General features: G+C 33.8%; 1 protein-coding gene, 1 long non-coding RNA gene and 1 pseudogene across 3 annotated transcripts; 1 reads left to right on the top strand and 2 right to left on the bottom strand.

The window, feature by feature from the left end:
* Positions 1-214: 214 nt before the first annotated feature.
* On the bottom strand, positions 215-971 carry LOC111412105. The gene is made up of 2 exons (XR_002705964.1): positions 653-971; positions 215-557 (listed from the first exon to the last, which is right to left on the bottom strand). It is a non-coding gene; the product is annotated as an uncharacterized LOC111412105 (long non-coding RNA).
* Positions 972-2734: 1763 nt separating this feature from the next.
* On the bottom strand, positions 2735-3755 carry LOC111372994 (annotated as a pseudogene).
* An 8-nt stretch (positions 3756-3763) lies between these two features.
* Positions 3764-13687, top strand: LOC111412093 (tRNA-specific adenosine deaminase 2-like). 2 transcript variants are annotated; one of them, XM_023042866.1, is made up of 9 exons: positions 3764-4124; positions 7609-7662; positions 8133-8170; positions 8489-8555; positions 9576-9735; positions 9821-9917; positions 11170-11267; positions 11987-12047; positions 13317-13687. In XM_023042866.1, the coding sequence occupies exons 2-8, from the start codon at positions 7609-7611 to the stop codon at positions 12022-12024; spliced, it is 552 nt and encodes a 183-aa protein (XP_022898634.1). In that variant the 5' UTR covers positions 3764-4124; the 3' UTR covers positions 12025-12047; positions 13317-13687. The 2 variants fall into 2 exon arrangements, with proteins under 2 accessions (XP_022898634.1, XP_022898625.1); XM_023042857.1 differs by having other exon boundaries at positions 3767-4167.
* Positions 13688-14104: the final 417 nt, after the last annotated feature.

Raw genomic sequence — 14104 nt, forward strand, 5'->3', positions numbered from 1 at the left:
TTCAAAGTTTAGCAACAATAATCTCTAATAAAAATAATTCAGCCAAATTTTCCACTCATTTTCCCGGTTCTACACTTTAATTAGTTGCATGTGTTGCTTTCCAGTCATAAAACAAATGCAAACCCAAACAAGCAATGAGAAACTTTGCTTTCAATCATAAAATAAATGCAAACCCAAAGAAGCAATGAGAAATAAATATAAAAAATTCCAAATATGCAAAGAAAAAATAATAGCTTTATTCGAATATGTTCTCAAAACATAAGCAAAAATTACAAAGAAATCTTCACATTCAGAAAAAGGACATTTAAATAATCAATCACTTCCCTGAACTGAAGTAGCGTACAAGAAAAAAACCTCATACAAATTAATTTTAAGACAAAACCCTGGGCAAGAATCCAATCCTTTAAAAGGGTAACAAAAATAAATGCTTTTACGATTGCATCTGTATCGAGCTTTAATTAGCCTTCACTAAACTCGGAAATGCTCCACAGGCGTTAATAATAATGAATATGAAGGATCGTACTTGTAAACGAACAAATTCAATTGGATTCTCAGATCTACAAAGAGGGGAGAGAAAAACAAGGTAGAAAATAAATTGCAAGGCAAGACAGGATGGCTGTCATGAAAATGAAAGAAGAAAAGATTTTCATACCTACAAAGAGGGAAGAGGAAAACAAGGTAGGAAATGAATTCTAGAAACCAAAAGACGACTCCCCACCCAAAAACATCAACAGTTTAGCCGACCACAAATTTGGCTTCTCAATCGACCAAAAATGGCTTGTGAACAGTACCATGGTGGCTTACTCAAAACATGCGAAAATCAACACAATAGTATGGATAGAGAAAAATAAGGTGGAATTTTCTTTGGTAAAATCTTGTGATTGAAGAAAAATATGCCCAAAGATATCATTAATCATTTGGTGAGGCAATTGGCAACGTATTCTTTTTGGTTTGCACGTGTTAGCATCGGGTGGGTTTACTTGTTCTCTTTGTGGTTAATTTATCCAGCAAAAAACAATGAGTATGAAAGCTTGAGCAATTATTTTTCCTACGAAGATAAATTTAGGGGAATTGGCCTTAATTTTCAAAAATGGCATCAGATCTAGGTCGTTCGAAGTGTTGAAAAGTAGAAGTGACGTGGAAAATGGAAAAATGAATTTTGACTTGTTGGTACAAGTCATGGATGTATTGATTCAATGAATTAAGCTAGATGTAAATCTTTGATTGACATCAATGATGACGTCCCCCTAAGCGGAAAGAATTTGAACAAGATACGATGGATGTGTTTAAAATCAATGGTGTAAATTGTTGCTGCACGAAAGGGTGTCAAACTCGTTGTCAATCATAATGTACATGTAACATGATTGTGATTCAATTTGGACTACAAAAGGCGTTGAAATGAAGACCAACGCGATCAATTATGTATAACCAAGTCAGATAAGGTCATGAAATATTTTATGCCCTTGTTTGATGCCCTTTTTTTTTTTCCAAAATACATTTTTCTTTTCAATCACACATTCTTTAATAAAATAATATTACATATATAACTATTTTTTTCTTATTTCTTAACCTCACATTTTTCATCAGTTAACTATTTCAAAATGCATTATTACTTAAAATGGGAAACAAATAGGGACTATATGTTAAATCTCTCTTTTGAGAATTAAGATTGTTAAAGTTTGTCAAAGGCTCACCAATATATTTTTATTTTTATTTTTATTTTGTCCGTGTCGTGATCGAGAATTACAAAGAGATGGTCAATTTTTTGGCCTATCTTTCAAAAGTGAAAATCAAGCCAAAATAAAAGTATGGAACAAAAATAATGTGGAATTTTCCCTCTTAAAATCCATGATTGAAGAAAAATATGGCAAAAGATATCATTAACCAATTGGTAAGGAAGTTGACAACGTTTCCTTTTTGGCTTGCAAGTGTTTTGACTGCCAAAATTTGGGGGTAAATTTTAGGTTAAAATTGCAGCTAGCGTTTGTTATAAATCGATAATATTATCCTTTTTGTGTACATGATTTAAGAGAAAAATTTAATCGATTGTATTACATGTACATAATGGTTTATGTATACAAAACGCGGTGAGATATGATTGAGCCAAAATTTTTTCAGCTAAATTCTAAATAAAAAATCAAATCTTCTCCACTCTCTTTTTAACACTTTATTTGTATAACATCATTCAAAATTATAAGACTAATATCCTGCAGGTTTTCTTGTTCTCTTCGAATAGCCTATGGCCCAAAGCAGGGATCTAAGTTCCATTAAAATATATGAATACTAGTATGATACCAAATAATTAATCAAACAATCAACCATCAAAAATAACAACTTTGAATTTTTGCAGGTTATTGTGTCAGTTCGAGGGTTTATCCAGTGCGCACTCGAAGGGTAGCGACTGCGAGTTTTCCCGTCATCAAGAAAAAAAAAGAACCCTGAATTAAACCGAGTCACATGGCTGTATTGAACATAGAGGAAACAAACCATTTTAAGGCTCTAGCATTTCACATATTTATAATTACTAAATATTAACTACACATTTCGTTGGATCTACCATTATTCGTATTTATGAACTATTTATAGATTTGCGAAACTAAGGCTTAGAAACGAAGTAGTTGCCAAGATAAAGGGGATGGATACGTTTCTCATCAATGGTTAACTAGTTCTAAACCGCTAGAGATGAAAAGCAATGGTTAACTAGTTCTAAACCTGTTTGAGCGCATACTTAGGACTCCTGTCACTTTCTATGTTACTTCAATCAAAATGTGGAGCCATTGAACCCAAAGAACGAGCGCTGAACACAAAAAAATCATAAAAAAGTGTAAGCAACTTGACTTTTTCTACTTGACTCTTTCAACTTTGAAACGATGAAATTATTTGTAATATTGATTCAAACCTCAATTTTGACCTCATCGTTAATGAATTCGCAACTTTGATAAATTTTTCAACCACATATTTCGTCGATTTTTATCAAAATCTGCTAAAACTTTTATTAAAAACTTCATCAAATAACTCCAAAACCAATCATAACATTTAAGTTTTCTAGTAAGAACATTGGCTAGGCTTATATGAAATAAATCTGACTTCTATCATGTCCCTGCAATTTTATCTGGAGACTGGAGCTAACAGAGGATCAAAGACAATCCTATGTAGTTTTAGCTCCAAAACCACATTTGTGTCGAGAAGAAAGCTGCACAATTTTTGGTCACTTCTCGGTCCCTCCAATACTTTGACAAACACTCAAGCTATTTATCATATGAGACAAGATGTCAAGTAGTTACCTGAACATCATAAAATTTGATATAAAACCGAGAGCTGTCAATAGATAGTTTGGTTTCAAGAATCTCTGCAATGGTTGAGCTGAGCTTGCCATTGACACCAGGCCCAAGCCCCTCAATAGAGATCAATTCCCATATGCAGATGGCTCTTCAGTCCCAGCAAATGCAATGGGCACCCCTCCATTTAACAATATCATCACATGCTGCAGGACAAAATCAAGAAATTACACACACACCTACTTTTATATTACAGGAAAAGCAGTTACCTTTTCTAAGAGGAATATTATCAAACAACTGGCAATCAATTAAGCGCATTTACCAAAATCCACTGACAAAAAAACACAAATACCTACAAATACAAACATAAATAAACACATCGAAAATGTGAACTTAACAGATTCGGGCAGAACCAGTCCTCTGGCGATGCCAGTGAGGCCTGCGCCTTAGGCCCGAAATTGGAGGGGGCTTCATCATGGCCCAGTTTGGTTTGTTTTATTATTATTATTTTCAATTAAATGAAGTAAAAGGAAAACGAAGAACCTATTTTTCATTAGTTTTTCCCGTCCGGTTTTTCCTGCGACTGCTCTCCCCGCCTCTGGTCTCCAATCGGCTCCAACTCCAACCGGACGGCAAGTCGGCGACCAAGCGACGGCCTCATTTCCTCAGACGGCTTCTTCTCATCTTCTTCCGTTCCCTTCACTCTTTCCTTAGACCCTTTTTTCAACCCTAACTGCTCACTCGAGTGGCCAGTCGCCAGCTCCAGCTCCAAGCTCCAAGCTCCAAGAGTGAATGGGAAAGTGGAAGTGTGGAAGTGGAACTATGGAGGATGGCCGCGCCTAAGAAGTACTTTCTTCTTCCGTTTCCACACAACACCACTTCAGTTTAGGTCTCTCCGTCTCTGGCTCTCTGCCTTATCTCTTACTTTTTATATTTATTATAGAAATAGTAGCTGTAGTTTCTGCAATTAGAATCGTAATTGGTAATGGTACATGAAACAATTCGTGAAAGAGAAAAATTTTAGGAAGTTATTGAATAGAAATAAGTCTAAAAGATTTCTTCCCTATAAATAGTTGATTTTGGATTATTTGTTAAAGAATCTTCATATGTAAACAACTCTTTCCGCCATTGAGAATTGTTTCGTTGTCTGTCTAATTGAGTTGTCATGTAAGGAGAAGCGTGATTCTGGTCGGTTCAATGTGTGCATACCACGATTTTTGATGATAATTTAAAATTTTAAATAAGCAATTATGAGTTGTTTATCTTGCATTTAATGGATTTAACCTATGGAACCGTGTATATGGAAAGAATTTCCAATAGACCTTTTACGAAACTCTGATAGCAAGACTTCCCATAACCACATTTTTCCGTTTTTTAATTGTCTTTCTTTTTTTACTTTGGGTTCCTATGAATATGATCTTATCTATGGTTTGGTTTCTACTTTCCGATTATTGAAAATAGTTAAATAGGATTTTTGATTTCTGATTTTGTAGAATTTTTGATGAAATTACAATTTACAATAGGATTCTGAATTAATGATGAATAGATTAATGCAATAGAATTGTATATTTGTATTGGTGTTTGATTTTAAATTTTTATTTCTGGCTTGTGAGTTGTGACGATGAAATTCTCAAGGGTATGATTCCATAATTTTCATCAAAATTCTACTTCTCAGCAAGTAATGGCTTGCCCTAACTTGTTATTGAATATATTGGAAATGTTTGAAGTCTCGTCGGCTTATATGATTGGTTATTGCATGATCAGTTGCACAGGCGCATGTGGTAACTATATTAAAAACTTTAATGGTGAGAGGATTGATATATTTTATAATTGCCTTTTAGGTTAATCATTGGACATTAGCTATTGACTCATACACCATGTCTTCTAAATATGATTCTGGTGCTCAAAAGAGAAAAATGAAACGAAATGAAATTGCATTAACTCAAAATCAAGTAGGGAATATTGACAATTACTTTAAAATCAACAATGTGACTGAGTTGAATGAGGACGAAGTAGAGATTCAATTTGTCCGTGTTAATAAAGTAGATAATAGGGAAGAAGAAATGAGTCAACCTGCTTATGTTAATGAAGTAGATGATAAGGAAGAAGAAGTGATGAAACTTGCTTGTGTTAATGAAGTAGACGATAAGGAAGAAGAGGGTTGCTTTTCTCTAAATTTGGATGATCTTGAGAATTGAAAAATCGTTGATCAAAGAATGAGGGATTATTTAGTTGAAAATGGGTCTGAAAGAGTTGATGACATCTCGTTTCTACATGTTCAGAACAATGACTTGTTTTTACAAATGGTGGAAATGGTTAGTGAGTTTGATCTAGTAATGCAAGAGCATATTTGGTAGGCTAAAGCACGAGAGATTCAATATACGTATCTTGACAAAAAAAATAAAAATTCAAAATGGTTTGATACAGTTGTTGGCCAATGAGGTGAGAAGTTCAATTGTCAAGAAATTTAAACATGCAAAATATTTCACAATTATACTTGATTGTACTCCAGATGTAAGTCATAAGGAGCAAATGTCTTAAGAGGACAATGTGTAGATGATTCAGCAAACTTACCTATAGTTGAAGAATATTGGCTTGAATTTTCTGAGGTAGATGACACAACAGGACTTGGACTTGCAACTGAGATTCAAAAGGTTTTGATCAAACTTGATCTTGATATTGATGATATAAGAGGGTAAGGGCATGATAACGGTTCTAACATGAGCGAGAAGCAAAAAAGTGTGCACAGAAGAGTACTTGAAATGAATCCCCAAGCTCTCTATACTTAATGTGGCGCTCTTAATCTGAATATAGCATTATGTGACATGGTGAATTGTTGTTCTAAAGCTGCATCCTTCTTTGGAGTGATACAACGCATGTACCTATTGTTCTCTTCTTCTACCAAGCGATGAAAGATTTTCAAAGATAATGTACAAGGTTTGACAGTAAAGCCATTGTGTCAAACATGTTGGGAAAGTCATGTTGAGAGTGTGAGACCTATAATGGAGCAAACTTCACAAATAGGATGTTTTACTTGATTTGGCAGAAAGTAACGAAGATTCTAAAGTAAATAGTGAAACCAAGTTGTAAACAACATATGAACTTGAGAATTTGAGTTCTTGCTTGGCATTGTAATTTGGTACTGGTTGTTGTACATTGTCAATATTGTGAGTAGATTTCTTAAAATCGAAATCATGGATATTGATCATGCTATCGACCTCTTGCAAGGACTTGTTTCATTTTTTAAAGATTATAGAGAAATTGGATTTACTATTACCATGGATGAAGCGACAAAAAAGGCAAGTGAAATGGAAATTGAAGTTGTATTTATAGAAAAATGCATAATTCGAAGAAAAAAGCAATTTGATGAAAGTGGGAGTGATGAGATAAAGCAATCAGTAGAAGAATCTTTTAGAGTTGAATATTTAATTTTTATAATTGATCGAGCTCTATCTTCTCTAAGGATTTGATTTGAACAATTCAAACAATATGATGTCACATTTGAATTTTTGTTTAATTTGAAGAGGTAAAGGGGTGCAACTTATTTAAATTTGTTGAACTCTTGTATGAATCTTGAGAAATATCTAGAATATAGTGGGTGTTTGGATATCAGTGGAGATGATTTATATTCGAAGTTACAAGTCTTGAGGTGTTATATACAAAGTGAAGCAACACGAGTAATTGAACTGCTACAATATTTGAAGACGTGGAATGTTTGTTTCCCAAATACTTATATTGCTTACAAATTTTTTTTAACCACACCGATTATAGTTGCATCTGCAGAAAGAAGTTTTTCGAAATTGAAGTTGATCAAGATTTACCTCCGATCAACAATGTCAGAAGAAAGATTGAATAGATTGGCTATATTATCAATAGAGAAAGAAATGGTTGAGCTGCTAGATTGTCTTAATTAATGTTTTTGCCTCTAAAACAGTAAGGCAAATAGTATTCAACTAATTGTTTGAAATATGTTGGTTTTGTTATTTTATAATATAAATCTTTTGTATAGCCTCGGTTTGATTCCCATTCTTTGGCCACAAAAATGAAAAATATGATCGTTATCTATCATATCAAACCATCATATTTGACTTTCTATTTCTTATGTGGGTCCGTAACGTCTTGCATATACGTAATTTTGTCATGAGTGCATATCATATAAGTTCCGTAGGCAGGAGAATTGGGTCAAGAACTTGTTGCTGTGTAATACAAAGTTTGGAGCTTTTGATATGTTCTTGAAAATGCTTGTGAGAATTCAATTCTGTAAACAAGAAAAAGTATGACAAATATGATTTTTGATGTTTGTTATTTCTTTTGTCCTTGTTTTATGCAGATGGTAGAGACAGAGGAAGATACTACATTGTTTATGAACCTTGCTATAGAGCAGGTGTTAGACCTAACTTATTCATCTTATTCTTGCTTTGGCATATTGATGTTTGGCACCAAGTTTGTGGGTTTCTTCTCTTACCCAATTTTCATAAAATTCAAAACTTTTAGTTTACAACTTTGAACTTTTTCCAAGTTTCTGTTCTATTTGTTTATAGTAGATGTATATCTGAAGTTCTTATCAATGATAATCTGAGGTTTTGACTATACTGCAAACTAAAAATGAGGATCCGTGATACTAGGCATTGGAAATGGAGTTGGTTAATATGAAAGCAAAATTGCAAAAGGGAATCTCAATATATGATGTAATATAGGTTGCAAATTCTTAGCTCTGAGGTTGCACATTCTTCAAGTGTCGTAATTCTAACGGTCATTGCTGATGTAATTTTGTATCATTTTTGTAAGATGCAATAATTATTTAGTTATGTCTGAAATTCTGTTATTTTCTAATGCCTACTTATTTTCTGCCAGGCAAAGCTTGCCTTGGACAGCCTTGAAGTACCTGTTGGGTAAGCTTGTCTTTCTACTTTTTCCTTGTTGTTTTTAATTACATACATTTTTTATTTTGCGAGTGAATGTCGTTAATATCTTTTACAGTATGACATGTTCATTGATGCATCATGCATGTGGATAAATTAGTGCCTATTTTAAGGTGCAATTACATGCTTTAAATTTAAATCTATAAGGTATAAAATCTTTTAGGATCTCCAATCAGCCCTCTGCAGTTAGAATTGATTGATGAGACCTGGATTTCAATTTTTAAACAAGATTGATAGATGAACGTTTAGACCTGTGTTCTCATTCACTTTCCATGTTCATTTGGTCAGTTGTGTTATTGTCGAGGATCATGCAGTCATTGCTTCAGGGAGAAATCGAACCACTGAGACAAGAAATGTACGTTCATTATCTGCTTTTCTCTTGTCTCCACAAGTTTGCCAACTTCTCGGTTCTTGAGATTTTTATGGGTTTCTTTGTGAGTTTACATTAGAGTTCATTTCCTTGTCTTTTGGCCCTCCTATAACAAGTTTCTGTCTTTGCCCATGTTATCGGTACTATCTGATATCACCAAAACTATCATCTTGGGGTAAGAATTTTTATGATCAAATAGGGCCTGTTTGGTAGTGATTTTGAGAATCAATTTTTTGACCGTTGGGTCCCACCTATGAGTGAAGAAGGCAAAAATGACGGCTGGCTTATGGAAGTAACGGTCAAAAAATTAATTTTCTAGGAGTGAAAAATCAAAACCAAACGGGGGCTGAAATAGATTGAAACTACTTTTTGTCATGATGGTATTTATTGAATTTTGTACAATTGGAGATAAGCATTAAAAACTGTTTTTAGGTGCCAAGATTTGATACTTGGGGGTGTTTTCCTACATTTGCATTAGACCCATTTTCATGACTGATGAGGTTTGCTTCCTTGCGTGTGTGTAATTTTATTTTTTTATTTTTAATACATCACTATTTTGAGATGGAAAATAGAACCCTATTGCATTTCTTTTCAGAATATGCTACCTATGTAAATAACGTGGTTGTGGAGCTGGGGATGCCTGTGCTCCCCCTTTTTTATGCTATGCTAGTCACTCTTCCCTGCACTACTGATTTAAGGGAATCACTGTTTGATTTGAGAATTTGATGTGTTTGAATAAAATATTGGCAAAACATTTCTTGATGTGCTTTTCTCGGTTCTACTATTACAATGTTGAAAAAGCATTTTTAACTTTTTGGATCAATTCCTGATAGTAACTTAGTTTCTACTTGCTCATTCTATTTGTTGCATTTTCCTTATGTTTATTTGAACTTTTTCTCTCTTTCTTCTTTGTCCGTTTCTGGTTATCAAACATTCTGGCGTTCACATTTTCCTTCTACACGCGAAAGATCTGGGGTTTGATTTACTTATATTTTATAAGTTCAGGCTACCAGACATGCAGAGATGGAAGCAATTGATATGCTACTTGAGCAGTGGCAGAAAGATGAACTTTCAAAGGAAGAAGTTGCTTCGAAATTCTCAAGATGCACTCTTTATGTTACATGTGAACCATGTATAATGTGTGCAGCAGCTTTATCTATAATTGGTATGCTCAAAGAAGTTTATTTGCATAATAAATGTTACATTTAATAGTTATTTTAACTTTGGGCAACGTCATGATCTTCATATAGGCATAAAAGAAGTATATTACGGCTGTGCAAATGATAAATTTGGAGGGTGTGGGTCAATTTTGTCCTTGCATACGAATAGCTCTGAAAATCTCAATAGGTTTGATTCTAACCTCTTTTCATTTCTAGAAAAGCATTAACCTGTAAAAGCTATTTGTCATAGTATATTTTTGGACATACGTGTTGGATTATATAATACTTGTGATTCCTGGTATTTTATGGGCAATACTTGTTGATAAGCTTTACTGTCTCTTTCGTATACTATGCAGTCTGAAATCATTGTGGTTATAGGAGAGCTCAATGTATTCCCCTTTCCTCTTTTAGTCTTTAAGTCATGATTGAATAGTATTATAGTGGTACACATGGTATGTGGCCAAAAACTTGGAAAACAAATAGTTTAAGCTTAGCATGTGGGTGGGAACAGATGCAACCAGGGCTTATAATGTGGTCGAATTTGCTTTAAGGTCTAGTGCACCTTCTTATTCGTGTCTGTTATAGAAAATATGAAGCAACCTCTTCAGTAGGTTCTGATTTTTGGTCGTGGGAAACTCGTCTTTTTGCTACAAGTTTAATAATCGCTCTACTTCGAGGTTGTATTATACAATAAATGAAGTTCTGGGTTGAGTGTCCCCGCCTCCTGTTTATAAAAATTGAACACTTATACATCATTTGATGAAAAAGGAGCATGCATGTAAGGGATTGTGTTGAAGAGTTTAAATAAAATAAATTTACTTCTGCTCCATTAGATTAAGCTTTTGGATCGGGTGGTTCAGAAAAATTACGTATATCAATTCTTAACATTAATCGGTCTTCTATTTTCATATGCGGGTCTTTCAATTATGTATGGAAGTAAAGATTGGATAACTGGATCCAATAAAAATTGGTTAATTGGGCTGGAGGCTCTCTCTAACGTTTGAGTTCCTATGCAATTTTTGCTTCTGCATTACTCTCTCTCCATAAAGAAAAGCGATATACTTTATTTAGTTTAAATTTCTCGCACTTCCTTATGAGATACTTCATCCAGGGATGGTGTTCTTGCTAATTTCTAAGACTCTAAGTTGGTATGCAATTTATGGTGCTAAACTACCGGTCTCTCCATAAATGTTGCAACTGCATTTGTTATTTTTTCATAATATTGCATAATCACTAAGAGCACAGGACATAACTGGCTATTAAAATTCAAATGTTTGGCTTATCCTGGGATCTAGTTAGAGTAATAATGAAGGGTCACAACAAAAGAGTCTTTATTTTCCGGTTTTTTGATAATTACCCCTCTAAATTTTGGTTTCGATTAATGGTTGGAATATATGTTCTAATTAGTTTCTTTCTTGTAATTTTCAACTTTTTGACAGTGGAGTTTCGAAAAAGGGTTTCAAGTGTACTGGAGGAGTAATGGCATCAGAAGCAGTCAATCTTTTAAGAAGCTTCTATGAACAAGGAAATCCCAATGGTATGTATATTAGTTCTAGTTGTTGTCCCTGCAATTTAACATTTTTACATTTACAGATTTTTGCTTAAAATGGGAAGGTTGTAACACAAAAAGGAAAATTCAATGTATGATCTCCCTAGAATCACTTCAGGAGTTTATTTATTAATCAATTGCAAAGGCATTTCTTTGGTGAACAATCTAGAACCTTAATGTTCTTATTGGATTAGGATCACAAGCATTCCCATCTTGTTTAACCTATCAATAACACATGCCATCTGAAATGTATACATCCTGCTTGATCTGGCTTCTTAATATTTAATGAACACGTTTAAATAACCTAAAACCTTATTAAATGCCTAACATCATCAATAAAGTTGGTGAATTTTTTATAATTTGATGCCAATCTTAGAAGTTGTCATCCTTCCGGTCCAATAAAGTTACAGATCGTAAAATTCCGGTCTCATCCAAAGTATTTTGTCCTTATAACTGAGGATGTATGTTCAAACTAAAATCTTCTTTTGTTGTATAGAAATATTATAGAGGATTTGGATCCATTCACATGCTGTATCTGTTATCCGGTGTTAGGCTAGACTTGTGCACTTCTGCAACTTTATGTTTTTCTAGGATATCAACTCCATACATCACATGCTTGTATACTGTCAATTCTAATTTTTTATATCTTCATTCTATTAATTTAATTGCTGGCATGTGAAGTGATGACTGTATTTGTTTTGATTCAGCCCCAAAGCCTCACAGAAAGCCAATGCAAGGGGTCTAAATGGATTGATTCCAGTCCCAGAGGTATTATTTTGGCCTTTTGGCTCGGCTGTCTGTCTCACACACAGTCATACTATCTATTCTTTGTGCCCGTAACCATACATATCAGCATCCTGGTGACTAAGTGAGAAGGTGGATTTTCATGCTTTGATGTGACAGAGAATAGTGGCTTATATGATTGCATTTGATTTCTTAGCATGCTTGTCCAATGCTTAATCTAGTTCCATAAGATTGTCTTTGCTAAGAAATAAAAGGCAAGATGCTTTAGGGTCCATTTGACATGACTTTTGAAAAGCCAAAGGAGCCTTTGAGACCCAAAAGTTGCTTTTGGATCCATTTGGCTAATTTTGTTGAAGTGTTTTTGATAGTTAAGAGCTTTCAGAGAAAGCTGGTGCATTATGGTCTAAGAGCACCTCTGGAATAGGAAGTGCTTTTAAATGTTAGTTTTCAAACAAAAATTATGGTAGCTTCCTTCAAAAGTTCTTTTACAAGAAGCAAAAGTAAAAGCTATGCCAAACCGGTCCTTAGTATATTTGGTCTGTAGAAATTAGTTGACTGTATTTCTCATAATTTCATGTGCTTTTGGCAATAGATATTCAACTTTCAAGGTTGGGACTAAGAAAATTGCTATTTGTGACCCTTAAGGATACAAATCCAGGATGCTAGATTACTGATTTACAAATAAAAGAGGGAAAAGGATTGGCTTATCTATCATGATTTTAGAATGTTGGTAGGAAGAAATTAAATTCCTTATCGGGAAATTGATTAATGATTGATCTCAGACCACCATTATTTAAATTTAAATATATTCTTTTAATACGTGAGTTTGAAATTATAAAAACTTAGGTCGTAGTTGGTTTGCCGTTTTCGGCCCATTTTTCGTTTTCGAAAACGCGGAAAAAGCGTTTGGTCCGTCGTTTTAAAAAACGAGTTAAAATTTATAATTGAAAACGCAAAACGATTTTTTTTCGTTTTTAGCGTTTTCAGTTATAAATGTCGAAAACGCTCAAAACGCGGAGAACGGGCCGTTTTCGGGAAAAACTAAAAATCGTTTTGAAAATGAAAATGGAAACCAACCGCGCCCTTATTTTTTGTGTAATGTTTTTCACCTTAAGGATGTCCTGCATGACGAGCATCTCAAACGATATAAACCATGCCTATGAGATTTTTATGCCTTCAAACTCCCTGTTTCCCCATCTGGACATTGACGTTTCTTGTGCGTAAGTTCGTATAATTAACATTTTTATCTGATATAATTGTCATGCTTATCTGATCGAATCATCTGATGTTTAGGTGCTGTGATGGAGAATGTAACCTGTTTATGCAACTTTAAATTTGGGTCGGGTCTGAAGGATCAAAATTGCAGTGCCTTTGAACTGGTCCTGTTCTTATGCTATGGCGTCCAAAATCTAGCTTAGAAAAGATCACTTGTTTCAGGTTGAGAAACTGAATGTGAATCTGGGATCAGATGCTTTTGGAGGCAGCATTCATACATTTGAATTCTTTTGATTTCTCATGTTGAAATATAGGACGTAGTTTCTTGTTTTATACTTCACTCATCTTAAATTATTACGCCCTTTGTGTAACATGAACAACATATAGCATCTATGTACCTTTGAGAGAAATAACTTTTAAACGCTACATATGTCGTCTTTTTGTATTTTTCCCTTTACGTTACTTTGTGAGTTATAAGCACTTTTCAAAAATGGTGCATGTGTGAAAGAATGTATGTTATAAATATCTATACATATACAACACTTTCAACGTCTCTAACTTTAAATCACGAGTTGATAAGATTTTGCTTCTTTAATGCAATGGTTTTATATATGTTAACAAATTAAACTTGCACTCTTTATCCAAGGAGAACTCCTTGTGCATATAATGTTGCAATTTAAACTCTTTATGCTTGTAAAATGCAATCTATTACATTTGCAAAGTGATTTAAACCTTTTGATGATGAGAATTTGAGTTCGCAAGGGGCAAAATTTTTGTTTAATGTAAACATTTATTTCTTAATCTATTTAACTTGGTTATGCACCAATTATCCTTTTAGGATAATATATATTAGTTATTAAAATATA

Source organism: Olea europaea, chromosome 2 (genome assembly GCF_002742605.1).
Source record: "Olea europaea var. sylvestris chromosome 2, O_europaea_v1, whole genome shotgun sequence".
NCBI classification, from domain to species: Eukaryota; Viridiplantae; Streptophyta; class Magnoliopsida; order Lamiales; family Oleaceae; genus Olea; species Olea europaea.